We start from the raw sequence: 15047 nt of genomic DNA on the forward strand, positions 1-15047 counted from the left end.
AATTTTAATGGCCAGTTGTGTATTTACTTAATCTATTGTGTGCGTCTTCTTCTCGTTGGTAGCTTACATCAGATACTAAGAAGCTAAACTGAGATTCTTGTTCTAAAACATGACCGTAAATGATTACAGATACTTGGCGGCACTGGTGCACGTGTTCAAAGGCAGCTTAGGCACGGGCATCATGGCGGTGCCGAACGCTTTCATGCACTCTGGCTACGTCACCGGTGTGATCGGGACGCTGTTCGTGGGCGTGCTGTGCACCTACTGCATGCACATGCTGGTGAAGGCGCAGTACGAGCTGAGCAGGCGGCGCCGCGAGCCCAACCTCACCTACCAGGAGACGGCCGTGGCGGCCTTGGAGGACGGGCCGCGCTGCCTGCGCCCTGTGGCGCCTTACGCCGGGTGAGGCACCACATGTCACTCTGTGGACGTATGTCTAGTGTTAGAAGTTTCTCACATCACTTTGCTATAACATGAACGGCCATCAAAAATAACCATTGTATGTATTGCGTTGTATGTTAACCGGGGACCTGGAAACGACGGAGAGGTTTCGTCCGCGCCACAGTCGCAGTGGTCCACAACCCCACGACGACTACCGCAGTCCACTTCACCCCTCCGCCGCCCCACAGTTATTGTGCGGTTCGGCCCCCTCCCCCAGGGAACGTCTCACACCAGACGAGTGTAACCCCTGTGTTTGCGTGGTAGAGTAATGGTGGTGTACGCGTACGTGGAGAACTTGTCTGCGCAGCAATCGCTGACATAGTGTAACTGAGGCGGAATAAGGGAACCAGCCCGCATTCGCCGAGGCAGATGGAAAACCGCCTAAAAACCATCCACAGACTGGCCGGTTCACCGGACCTCGACACATATCCGCCGGGTGGATTCGTGCCGGGGAAGGCGCTCCTTCCCTCCCGGAAAGCCGTGCGTTTGACAGCCAAAATTAACCATACTCGTTTTACCTTTCAAAATTTATTAATTGTGTGCAAAATGACGTCTTCTGTACCAGGGTATAATTAAAGAATCAAATTCGTCTGGGGAAAACTGTTAGTAGGGTAGGTTTGGTACTTTTGTGACTTTAAGTTGCCATCACTGGCATGAGCCCTGGTCAGCTGATGTATCAACATTGTTTTGTTTATAACCTCAAAAAAACATTTAAAGAAGGCGAGTCCACATGAAACACCCACATTAGTTTAAACGTTCTGTTATTAGCTTCTTACTTACTGAAGGCGAGAAACCAGTGAATATACACTGCAGAATGTGTAAAGTTTACGGTGAAGGTTGTACAAATTGTGCAAATTTTTACAAGTGGGTACAGCAGTTAAAAAATTGTCGCGACGCAGTGACCGACGAACACCGTTCAGGTGGACCGGTTACAGTTTCAACTTACTCATTTGAAAGTTGAATTGATGACATTATTCGTGCCGACAGTTGTGTAACTGTGGAAATGATAGTTGATAAGGTTCACGTTAGTACTGGTATAGTTCATAACATTATCTGTTACAAGCTAAAGTACCGCAAGATGGTTCCCCAGGAGTTGATGCGGCTAAACAAGTAAGCAAGGTTGAGAGAGTACACAGAGCTAAAGGAACGTTATGAAAGAGAAGATGAGCACTTTCTCAACAAAATTTTAACTTGTAATGAAACTTGGGTTCACTGTTATGAACCAGAACCGAAAAGACGAAGTATGGAGTGGAAGCACATCAACTCACCTGTCAAGAAAAGATTCAAAACTCATGCATCAAGAGGAAAAGTCTTTCTGACTGTGTTTTGGGATGCTGAAGGTTCAGTTTTTTTGCGATTATCTCGAATATCAGTGTACAATGAACAACCATTACTACTCAGATTTGCTTTTAGACAGCCATGAGAGAGAGGCGCCGTGGATCTCAAGAAGAGGTTTGATTCTCCAGCAAGACAACGCGCGTCCTCATATTGCACAACTTACCCGTGAAACCATCTATAAAATGGGCTGGAAAGTACTGCCACATTCCCCTTACAGTCCTGATTTAGCACCTAGTGATTTCCATCTGTTTGGAGCAGTGAAGGGGGCATTACGTGCGAAGAGGTTCCAGGACAACGAGGCCGTTAAAAAGTTTGTGGGAAATTGGTTCGAACATCAAGACAAAGAGTTCTTTGCAACCGGAATAAAAAAGTTTGTAGCACGTTGGAAAAAGTGCATAAATGTTCAAGTGAAAAGTAGTGTTTTGTAAAAATAAACTCTTTTTTTCTCCAAACCAATTTGTCTCTTTAATTATTGAATGACCCTGATAGCATTTGTAGGATACGTTTTTGAAATTCTGAATGCATGTGGGGTAACTGCAGTGCGGGAAGTGTTACCTACAACTTGTAAAGAAAGCAGAATGTAGTTGTACAAGTCTGAACGCGTGAACGGGAAGCAGTTCTTGAGAAGAGAATTTGCAGAGAAAAAAATTAAATTTTTGTGATTTGGCAGCGACATTGTACGATGGGCTTTCAAGAAATAATGCAGCACTTTTTTCTCGGCTAATTTCGAATGAAAAAAATTTGAATTTGTTGTGGGACATCATGGAATAATTCCGCTGGAACCCCTACCGCTATATGTAAGCTTCAAAGTGTGCCTGTAACGGAAGTGCACTCCACGCGGAGAGACGTCATTGCGTTTCTTTTTGTTGAAAATCAAGTATCGCAGATGATCATAGACACTTGCAGAGTTCCTACGGAGATCTGTCAAAGAACAAAAGCGGGTCAGTTGTTGCGCGAGGCGTCTGTCATCACAGCAAGGAGGTCGTGCAAACCTGTCTGATCTCCCTTGTGCCGGCCGGTCACACGCAGTTGTGACTCCTGCAACATTGGATGATGATGTCGTTGTTTGGTTTGTTGGACACTCAACTGCGCGGTCATCAGCGCACATACAAAGTCCCAATTTTTACACAGTCCAATTTTGTTACACAATCCAATGTAGCCACAGTCACGAATGATGATGATGAAATGACGAGGACAACACAAACACTCAGTCCCCGGGCAGAGAAAATCCCCGACTCGCCCGGGAATCGAACCCGGGACCCCGTGATACAGAGGCAGCAACGCTAGCCACTAGACCACGAGCTGCGGACTGCAACGTTGGAGCGGGAGGACATTCTCATTGGTCGGCAGATGATGGTTGATCGCTATAGCAAAAATCTACTAATACCAGTATTGCTGGCTTCTGTTTTGATCTCAACCGAGGGTGAATCTTCCTACACGTCGGTCGGGGACCTGAAGGTGGCATAGTAAAACGCTGAAACTGGTTGCCAAATAAAATAAGATTGGAAACTAGACGGCTGAAAGGTGTTAAATTTGAGATTCTGTATCAAACATGTGAGTCCCGCTACCATCTCTAAAAAGATGGACATACAGAGACTCTCATTCGAGGTGGTCGGCTGATCAGAATCAGATACCTCGCTGCTCAACGGGACATCCCTGTTGGTAGTGATGTCACACTCATCCACCAATTTGGGTACTCAAGCTTGTGTGTCCGCTGGGTTCCTCACCGCCTATCATAAGACCAGAAAGAGCAACGAAGGATCATCTCTATGGAATTGCTTGCGTGTTACGAGGAATATTGTGGCAAATTTTTATGTTACAGGCAATGAAACATAGGTTCATCTCTTCGAACCGGAAACATAACGACAATCCATGGAGTGGAATCATATCGCTTTTCCTCCGAACAAAAAAGTTCAGAGCCGCAACCTCAGCTCGTAAAGTCATTACGACGGTCTTATGGGACTCTGACGGGGTTATTCTGTTTGACGTCCTCCCTCACACTGTGATACCCTCAGAACATTGAAGAAACGACTTCATCGTATTCTTCGCAACAAATACGGACTTCTCCTTCCCCGTGATGAAGCTGTGCACCCGAGAAAAGCTTACTAAACATCATTGGACTGTTCTTCATCATCCACCCTACAGCCTGGATCTTGCACCTTACGACTTCCATCTGTTTGGCCCAATGAAGCATGCACTCCGTGGGAAGCAAAACTTGGATGATGGAGAGGTTATTAATGCATCAAGACGTTGGTGCCAACTTCGACCAATAAAGTCATTCCACGCGGGCATAAAGGCCCTCCCAGTCAGGCGGTGTAAAGTCGCCGCATTGAATCGACGTTATATTGAAAAATAGTGTTTTGTAGCACAAAGAATGAGAAATAACATGGTATATCGGAATCTTGAATGTAACCAACCTCCTTTCGGGAAAAGAATGTGTTGCACTAGTTACTGAACGCCCCTCTTATTTCTGCCAGAGATGGCGAAGGACTTGGAAGAGCAGCTCAATGGAACGTACATCACTGAAACTAAATGAAGACTGTGAAATTAAATCAGACGACTCAGAGGGAATTAGAGTAGTAAATGAGCCACTAAATGTAGTAGATGCGTTTTGCTATTTTGGCAGGAAACTAACTGACATTGGCCGCAGCAGACAGGATATAAAATTCAGATTGTCAATAGGAAGAAAAACAAACCTGAGAAAGAGAAATTTGTTAGCAGGGAATATAAATTTAAATACTATGAAGTTTTTTCTGAAAGTATTTACCTGCAGTGTAGTCTTACACAAAAGTGAAACATGGACGACAGACAATGCATACAGGAAAAGAATATAAGCTTTTAAAATGTGATGCTGTAGGAGAACGCCGAAGACTAGATTGGTAATTACGGCAGGTAGTCGAATTGGGGTTAAAAGGAATTATAACGTGACTTGAGCAAAAGAATGGATCGGTTGACAAGCCATATCCTGAGGGCTCTAGAAATCGTTAGTTTGGTAATGGATGGAAGTGGGGATAGTAAAATATGCAGATTAAGGCAAAGAATTGACAAGAATAAGCAAATTCAAATAGATCTAGTTTGAAGTAGTTATAAGAAATGAAGAGCTTGCGTAGAACAGACTAGCATGGATAGCTGCATCAGACCAGTCTTCGGACTGAAGATCATAACAACAATGCATTGAACTCATATTCTGGAGAAGATGGGTTCATTATCTTGATTCATTTTCTCTGTGGTTTTACTAAATCACCAACGCCAGACACCAAGATAGTTCTTTTAAAAAAAGCAATGGTGCAATAAATGTTGGTTATTCCTTATTATCTCGCTGAAATACTTTTTTTTTCTTTTACCTGCAAATACAATCAGAAATATTTCAATAACCTGTATCATTCTTGCCACCCTTTATTGGTGATATAACTGAATCAGATTCCAAAGCCAAAGTCAGTTAGCATAAAAGTTTGCTGGTTATGATACCGCATCAGGTTGTAAACAACTATCACCAAAGTTTCGGCCACGCCTACGGCCTTCTACTGTACCTACGACGGTTTCATTAGTGATAGTTATTTACAATGTGACGTGCTACCGTTCCCAGAAAACTTTCACGTTTATTGGTGTTATTTGGTATTACTTTATTTTTTCATCCTAAATTCTTAGAGTTTTCTCAAGTCTCATTTGAAGAGGGTCGGAGATGGACACCTTGTTTGTCACTTTTTGTTTATTTCGTAAGCTCTCTGTACATCTTTATGCAATCCTGTTTCTTTTTACCACTCCTCCAACTCATTCCATTTCCCGCAACGCATTTTCCTCTCCTTACACTATCTTTTGCCCCTTATCGCTGACGTCATCCTTCTCCCATACAGTGGCCAGCGCTCTCAGTCTACCTCTGTCCACTCTCTTCTTTAAAACTGAGGACCGTTTTAAAACAGACTCCATTTACAAAATTTTACAGCAGAGGCATTTTTAGTTGTACTGTTTTAGTTGTACTTAGTATCGATAACTCAAAAAATTTCAAGAATATAATACTGGTCGTCCATGCAGGAATAATTGAAATTCGTCACTAAAAAGTTTTATTGAAAAAAGTTAAAAATTACAAATTTTTACAAAACTAAAAATATCCACTTTTTATGCAAGTTTCTTGTTTACTTTATTAAGCTAGGTATTATAAATATACATTCTAAGCATTTAAATTCAAAGTGCTCTTAAGTATATTACATTTTCTAAATAGTATCAAATAAGAACTCTGAGATCTTAAACCTGTTATGAAAAGCTTAGTAATACGTTTAAATGACAACTAAAGCAATAATACATATTTTAATATAATGTCTAGATTTAATTCTGCATGAAATCCAAACCAATACTGAAACAAACTTCTGTTTAATGTAAAGATTCTTTATAATACAGAATTTTGTCTGTAGTGTCATTATCATTCCTTATGCAGCTTTAAATAGAACTCTTTACTTTCCTCTAGATCATTGTCAAAACAGGACATCAACTTCTTCACGTCATTATCTTTATTTTTGCTGACGTGATTCACTGACGGAAATTGAGGTGCTTCAAACATTATTGAAGCACTTCTCTTTCCACGTTTTAGAACATCAACGTCTGTTGGCGAACCAAAGTAAGTATTTTTTGAAAGGCATTGTCTTAGTATTTACACAAGCAGCAATCTTGCTTCATATGTCGTGAAACGCAGTTTGGCTTTCGTTATACGTTTAGAGACTGATTTCATATATTAACTATAACAGTCTTTACAAGAAATTTTAACCCAGCCAATCTTTCCCAAAAATGTCCGCAAGTGGCCGAAACGGCGTCCAGTTGAGAGATTTGCTCCCGGCCCTGCCCTGGTGCCGCACAACATTTTTCTCTCGAAATGTATTTCGTGTTTTCTTAGTTCTTTTTCGGTACGGCCAAAAACCCTGTCACGAGCAAATAGATATGCCCACGTATTGGGACATAATGCTAAATTTCTTTAAATACATTTGAGCTTTCATTGTAGCTCATACCAGCTGCCATCATTGTGGAGCTATAATCTGAAATTTTCTGCACCTTCTTTCATTAGATTTAATTAGTTTCTCATTGCAGATGTAATTTCATTTGTGCCCTATACTGAGACAGTCTGAATTCATGTGTAGTTAACTACTTTGTGTGCTTTCTTTCCTGAATATTTTAAGATCGTACAGGTATACAGCCAGACCTGTCTGGAGAAAAATACTTATCCATTAAACAGTTTGGGTAAACGTTGATTCTGCTGGATAAAAACAAACTGTCACAGTATTCTTTTTATTTTCATTTGAAACACTGAAATATCTGGCGCTGGCAAGGTAACCAGTATTGTTCCACTATAATACGCAAAACGAAATCTGTTTATTGCACGTAAACTGTGGTCATCTAGCGAGTAGCAACGCGAGCTGAAACTAATGTTCGACTACATGAAAATAAAAATAAAAAAAAGCACAAGGTGATTACAAATACCACACAAACTATGTTAGGTATTTGCCCAGGTGCTGGCTAACACAGTACTTTAGCAGTAGATATGAAAAGTGCCTCAAGGAATACTTTTCTCATTATTCCTGTTATTTGATGGTCTCCTGTAAATTAATGAACAGGATGCCAGGCGCCACAGAACGGGAATTGAAGGCCTTTGTGTTTGATAATCTAAGAACGAATGGAATGGTTTTAATTAACATATGAAAAGATAAATGAAAATAAAAAAGTTATTATAATGTTGGTTGACGATTCAGGGACAAAACCGAGAAAACTACGTTTTATGAGATACCCGAGGCTGCAGTAAACATTTCAGGTTGCGCTATGGCAGGGATGAGGAGGCGAATGGTTGTAGGAGGGGAGCGGCTGGGGTAGGACGGGGAGAGGAGGGAGAGGTATAGTCTTTCAAGATGTTGCCATGCGCATGAAAATAATTCACAGACATATAATTTATGCCTCGCACAAACAGTTCAGACCTCCTTGCCTACTTTCTGGAGATGTTCCTGTTCTTAATTTTGCTGATAGTGGATGTCCTATTGACAGTAAAATGCTAGAGATAAGGTATCTCCTTCCCACTGCCGTTACTTGGCACAATAATAAACTGTATTTATGAGAGAAAGACAGGTAAAAGGATATTATACGTGCCTTTATCAATGAGAACACAGTTGAAACTGACCTACTGGAACTATGTTATTTATATTACAGTTAGAGTGGATGGTGCATTAATAGAGTTGGTGAAAAGGATGTATCACCAGTGCGAGGCAGTTGTGAAGGTTGGTTGTAAGATATCGGTAAAGTTTTAAAACAAGAGAATGATTCAGACAAGGATGTTCTATGTCAGCAGCCTTATGTAGGTTGTATTTAGAAGTTGGTCTTGGAATTACTGGAATAGACACTGCAGAAGTTTTGGAGTGGCAGTACAGCATAAAAGGTTACATTTATTACTGTTTCACGACACACAAGTGTTTATGGCTCTGGATCAGGACGATGCCATGTATCAAACGATAAAATTAATTAATACTCATAAGCAATGGGGACTAAGAGTAAATGTGGTTAAAACAGAATATATTGTTGTTGGAAACGGGCAAGGCGAGGAATTGGATTTTGAGTTTGGCCGGTTAAGAAACGTGAAAATTTGTAAAAATATCTTGGTTCACTAATCTACAAGACTGGACAGTGCGACGTGGACATTTCCCACAGGAAACGTCGAACGATGGTGGCTATTAGGTCATTAAATGGTATCTGTACATGTCCAGACGAATAAATACAGTAGTGCTACTTGCTGTGATTTAAAGCATTCTGACGCATGACTCTGAGTGTTGGACACAGAAGCGAGGAAACAGAGGCTGTCGAAATGTACGGGCTACGGCGGAACATGAGAGCAACCCGTTTGGATAGACTGAGCAGCGAGTATGTAAGAATGGAGATTGATGCTGTGGAACCAGTGACAAATACGACTGATGCTCGAACACTGAGGTGGTATGGACACGTCCGATGGATAGAAGAACAACGATGGACGCACTGTTTCCTCATCTGGTCTCCGCCAGGGACAAGGAGTCTAGGGAGGCCGTGGGCAACGTGGAGGAGGACCATACCCAAAGCCATGGAAAGCAAAGGTCTAACGGAACAAGACTGGCAGGACATAAGTATGAGGCATCTGAAAACACGCAACAGCTGACAAGTCGAAACGCCTGCTAAAGTAGAAGTATTAAGTATATTTACATAAGTACCTAGCTGTGGGAAAAGAATGCCTTGAAATTAAATGAACTATATACTGATGCACGCGCGCGCACACACAATATATATACACTCCTGGAAATTGAAATAAGAACACCGTGAATTCATTGTCCCAGGAAGGGGAAACTTTATTGACACATTCCTGGGGTCAGATACATCACATGATCACACTGACAGAACCACAGGCACATAGACACAGGAAACAGAGCATGCACAATGTCGGCACTAGTACAGTGTATATCCACCTTTCGCAGCTATGCAGGCTGCTATTCTCCCATGGAGACGATCGTAGAGATGCTGGATGTAGTCCTGTGGAACGGCTTGCCATGCCATTTCCACCTGGTGCCTCAGTTGGACCAGCGTTCGTGCTGGACGTGCAGACCGCGTGAGACGACGCTTCATCCAGTCCCAAACATGCTCAATGGGGGACAGATCCGGAGATCTTGCTGGCCAGGGTAGTTGACTTACACCTTCTAGAGCACGTTGGGTGGCACGAGATACCTGCGGACGTGCATTGTCCTGTTGGAACAGCAAGTTCCCTTGCCGGTCTAGGAATGGTAGAACGATGGGTTCGATGACGGTTTGGATGTACCGTGCACTATTCAGTGTCCCCTCGACGATCACCAGTGGTGTACGGCCAGTGTAGGAGATCGCTCCCCACACCATGATGCCGGGTGTTGGCCCTGTGTGCCTCGGTCGTATGCAGTCCTGATTGTGGCGCTCACCTGCACGGCGCCAAACACGCATACGACCATCATTGGCACCAAGGCAGAAGCGACTCTCATCGCTGAAGACGACACGTCTCCATTCGTCCCTCCATTCACGCCTGTCGCGACACCACTGGAGGCGGGCTGCACGATGTTGGGGCGTGAGCGGAAGACGGCGTAACGGTGTGCGGGACCGTAGCCCAGCTTCATGGAGACGGTTGCGAATGGTCCTCGCCGATACCCCAGGAGCAACAGTGTCCCTAATTTTCTGGGAAGTGGCGGTGCGGTCCCCTACGGCACTGCGTAGGATCCTACGGTCTTGGCGTGCATCCGTGCGTCGCTGCGGTCCGGTCCCAGGTCGACGGGCACGTGCACCTTCCGCCGACCACTGGCGACAACATCGATGTACTGTGGAGACCTCACGCCCCACGTGTTGAGCAATTCGGCGGTACGTCCACCCGGCCTCCCGCATGCCCACTATACGCCCTCGCTCAAAGTCCGTCAACTGCACATACGGTTCACGTCCACGCTGTCGCGGCATGCTACCAGTGTTAAAGACTGCGATGGAGCTCCGTGTGCCACGGCAAACTGGCTGACACTGACGGCGGCGGTGCACAAATGCTGCGCAGCTAGCGCCATTCGACGGCCAACACCGCGGTTCCTGGTGTGTCCGCTGTGCCGTGCGTGTGATCATTGCTTGTACAGCCCTCTCGCAGTGTCCGGAGCAAGTATGGTGGGTCTGACACACCGGTGTCAATGTGTTCTTTTTTCCATTTCCAGGAGTATATATATATATATATATATATATATATATATGGTGTTACAAAAAGGTACGGCCAAACTTTCAGGAAACATGGCGTATTGTATCACAGCCGTCCACAATACGAGCACGAAGAGTCTCTATATTTGGTACCGGGGTTGCGTAGACAAGAGCTTTCAAATGGCCCCATAAATGAAAGTCAAGAGGGTTGAGGTCAGGAGAGCGTGGAGGCCATGGAATTGGTTCGCTTCTACCAATCCATCGGTCACCGAATCTGTTGTTGAGAAGCGTACGAACACTTCGACTGAAATGTGCAGGAGCTCCATCGTGCATGAACCACATGTTGTGTCGTACTTGTAAAGGCACATGTTCTAGCAGCACAGGTAGAGTATCCCGTATTAAATCATGATAACGTGCTCCATTGAGCGTAGGTGGACGACGAAACTAAAATGAGCTCTAACATGGAAATTAAGCGTTTCCGGACACATGTCCACATAACATCTTTTCTTTATTTGTGTGTGAGGAATGTTTCCTGAAAGTTATATATATATATATATATATATATATATATATATATATATATATATATAAAAAACCTAGAACCAACAGCTTTGCTACTGTTAGTCACCCCAAGCAGTAGTGTAAAGGATGGAGTATACAGCAAGGCAAAGTTATGATGAGAAGGTCTCACCTCACGGAAAAACTGCACTTATGTAGGCGCGGCGGTATCGATACAGACTGACTGAGAGGAACTGGGTAACTGTAAACAATGAGACAGTGGTGACTTTACGAGCGGTTCTAGGCGCTTCAGTCCGGAACCGCGCGACTGCTACGGTCGCAGGTTCGAATCCTGCCTCGGGCATGGATGTGTGTGATGTACTTAAGTTAGTTAGGCTCAAGTAGTTCTAAGTTCCAGGGCACTGATGACCTCAGATGTTAAGTCCCATAGTGGTCAGAGCCATTTGAACCATTTTAGTGGCGACTTTACAGTTTGTTCTTTCAAATTTGTTGAGCGGCTTGTCCACCACCTAGCTCAGGCTGCCAACTGAAGCAAGGGTAACCTGAAAGTACCACCCCCACTGTTACCTTACCCAAGCCAAAGCAAAGTATGTCACGAAGTTGCCAAGACGTGGTCACGTTTTGCCGAAAGCAGCGGGTGCACATTATGTGATGCATCATTGGCATTAGGCTTTCAGGAATCCTGGTATCCCTCTGCATAACAGCCCAAATTGGTGCCCCTTTTATTGCACCAAGACTTCTGAAGCAGCTTTCCTGCCCTTGTTGGCAACAGTACTACTGATCTGAATAAATGCTATAGACTTCACACTTAATGAGACAGAAGTGGAAGTGGGGGACAGTTAATTATTTCACTACAACGAATTCGTTATAAACCACCCACTCATTCGTCCAAATGACAGTAACTTACTAATTCGTACATTTACGTTATGTCTGTCTAAACAGAGGGGACGGCAGTTGCTGCCTCTTGGGCTCTGGTCTCGTCCAGCAGTTACTGACGTTGTGAACTAACTTATTTGACATCAGCACAGAACAACGAATTCCTGCCACAAATTGTAACGGGAACATTTGAGACTTACAGAATTCACAACATACGCAAGAGAATAACGAAATTGCAGAAAGCAATTTATGTTGGCATGGCAATTTCAAGACAGTGTTGAAAATATAGGTCAAACACTGGTTGGATAGTCATAAAAGTACAGGAGAAAAAACAAATATTTTTATTCCTAACACTGTAAAAGTGGTGATATTGTCTCTAATGCTCCAAACATATTTCAGGCATGTTGTGAACGGCTTCATGTTAGTGCTACAACTGGGAAGCTGCTGTGTGTACGTGGTGTTCATCAGCACCAACATAAAGGACGTAAGTACATGTCAATGTCTTGTTTAATATTGGATGCTGTAAAATAAGAAAATAGTAATAGATGATGTCTTAATCGCGTCCGCTGGCCGTTCTGCCCATATGTAGAGCACGAAGAAGAGCTCTTTCATCACTGATGATCGAAGTGTAATAGTTAAGCAAAAGAGAGAAGCACCGCTAGGTATACACTGTGGAATACATTTTCGCAAAATTCAGCAATAAGCTGCCTTTTGAGGAGCATGTTCTTTACTCCATATACATACGTTTTCTGCCGGCCGCGGTGGCCGTGCGGTTCTAGGCGCTTCAGTCCGGAACCGCGTGACTATTACGGTCGCAGGTTCGAATCCTGCCTCAGACATGGATGTGTGTGATATGCTTAGGTTAGTTAGGTTTAAGTAGTTCTAAGTTCTAGGCGACTGATGACCTCAGATGTTAAGTCCCATAGTGCTCAGAGCCATTTGAACATACGGTTTCTCTTACTCTGTCCCATAAACAAGGTGCAGCACGATTTAATATTGTACACCACATCTCTAAAAAAGTGGAAATATCCAATATTTTGAAGCATCATTTTTTTAAAATTAATTGCTGCGTTCAAAAGTAAATTCCAGTGTGCTAGAAATGTTAACTGTCTAAATAGCGTGCACAGTCAGTAATAACCAGAGGAATTGAGATAAGGACTATAAATGCTCAACTCATCCAAAAGTAAGAGAATACCGACGAACAACGGAGAGAAGCTTGTTCGGAATAAAGTATATGTATGAATAGCTAAAGCAATTGTATGGTATGAGGAATCTGAAACTGCGATACCTGGTCAGTATAGTCGGAAGAACAGACGGATTAATGACTTTTCCGCTTGATCACTTCTGATAATAATCTGGACTATTATAATGTCATTAAAAGCTGACAGTGATACAGAAGGGGAGCCTTTGGACGTGCGTGATCACTGCATGTACATCATTGCCAACCAGGTGGCCCAAGACGTCTCACATGGACCACACAACACAGCTAGCTATCTGCTCTCCGTAAATGGTGCAGCACACATCAACCACAGTCCGATATTGGTGTCGCCTGTGTTATATTCACTGCTCAGCCAGTTAGAGCTCTAGATGACAGGTATTCTTCATTGTCGCTATTCATAGACGCTCACCATAATTATCGGGACACCCAATGGACTGGCACGTGGTACCTCGACAGTGCCTTTCCACAATCCTCGGAGTGAATCGATCACTTGGTGAGTTCCTTTACTATGCTGAGAAACTATTTCTGTATGTCCAATAAATGCCTACTGATGATCAGATCAGGTATTTAGCAAGACGTGACTGGTTGCCCAAACTTCAAGATTGGAATGTGTGATATCAATATACGAGCGTGTTCCAGGTTTGGACTTGTTTAGCCTGGCTGTGGCTGTGATACTGGACATGCACGTCTGCCAATTCCGATTGCGGTCAGTGGTGTAACTGCTGAATGGACCACCTACTATGACCAACTTTCCATAAATTACCTGTTGTTCAGTTCCATCCACATCTGCCAGGCACTTTATTGTGAACAGCAGAGTAATCACGTAGATGCAGACGTCTCGCCGCAAACATGTTATTAAGGATATGTATAATCTCTATACAAAATATTATCTCTAACACTAAGATTCTCCCTGTTCTGATAATTTCTTTATAACTAGACAGGCAGGATTTCAGTTGTAATCCATACAAATTTTACGAAAGGAGAACCACATTTTAAAATTTATTCCATTCCACTTTGTCTGCCTGGTACAACAACCCTTCTGAATTATGGTAAATTGAAAACCAATCTGGATTACAAAGTTACTCAATTCAAATAACGAGTTTGGCTCTCCTGGGGCAACATCAAACTGTCGACAAAACAATAAAACAATCCACTAAAAACAAATACAGCGAGAGGCATGGTCCTATCCTGCACAACTACTTGACGAAATAAACAACAACGTATATTAAACTTACGCAAAAGTAACTGGATACGAGGGTGAGTCAAATGAAAACCTTAAATTTGTGACAACAAATCGAAATTTCGCGCCGTTATCCTGTAAGTTGGTAAGCGTGCTACAAACAGCGTGCAGAATGGCCTGTAGGTGGCAGCATAGTGTAGATGCACACATACCGTCGCAGTATCAGTATAAAGATGGCCAACCCACTTGCGACTTGCACCAGGGAAGAACAGCGTTCTTTTATTCGGTTTTTGCGTAGTGAAGGTGTGAAACCTATTGAAATTCATCGACGAATGAAGGTTCAGTACGGTGATGCATATTTGTCACAGAAGCAAGTCTACGAATGGAGTAGGAAGTTCGCAAATGGTGTGATTTCAGTGGAAGATGCTCCTCGTCCAGGTCAGGCACAACGAGTTGTGACTCCACAGAACATTGCAGCAGTTGAAGCCATTGTGAAGGAAAACCGCCGAGTGACACTGAATGTCATTGTAGCATGTTTACAGATTAGTCATGGGGCAGCACACCACATTGTGCATGATATGCTCCAGTTTCACAAAGTGTCTGCAAGACGGGTGCCACGGCAGCTGACTCCTGAAATGAGAGAACGACGTGTTGATGCTTCTTCGGCGCTTTGAACGACAAGGTGATGGCTTCCTTGCAAGAATCGTTACTGGGGACGAAAACTGGGGTCACTTCCACCAACCGGAAACGAAGAGAGCGAGCAAGGAATGGCGTCATTCCTCATCACCAAAA

The 15047-nt window shown here is 43.4% G+C and overlaps 1 protein-coding gene across 1 annotated transcript in view; it reads left to right on the forward strand.

The window, feature by feature from the left end:
* LOC126188602 (proton-coupled amino acid transporter-like protein CG1139) overlaps window positions 1-15047 on the forward strand; it is a 73864-nt gene that overhangs the window by 16320 nt on the left and 42497 nt on the right. The window contains exons 4-5 of the mRNA XM_049930204.1: window positions 130-402; window positions 12256-12340. Coding sequence (XP_049786161.1) covers window positions 130-402; window positions 12256-12340 — 358 coding nt within the window. The remainder of the gene's footprint in view (window positions 1-129; window positions 403-12255; window positions 12341-15047) is intronic.

Source organism: Schistocerca cancellata, chromosome 5 (assembly GCF_023864275.1).
Source record: "Schistocerca cancellata isolate TAMUIC-IGC-003103 chromosome 5, iqSchCanc2.1, whole genome shotgun sequence".
NCBI classification, from domain to species: domain Eukaryota; kingdom Metazoa; phylum Arthropoda; class Insecta; order Orthoptera; family Acrididae; genus Schistocerca; species Schistocerca cancellata.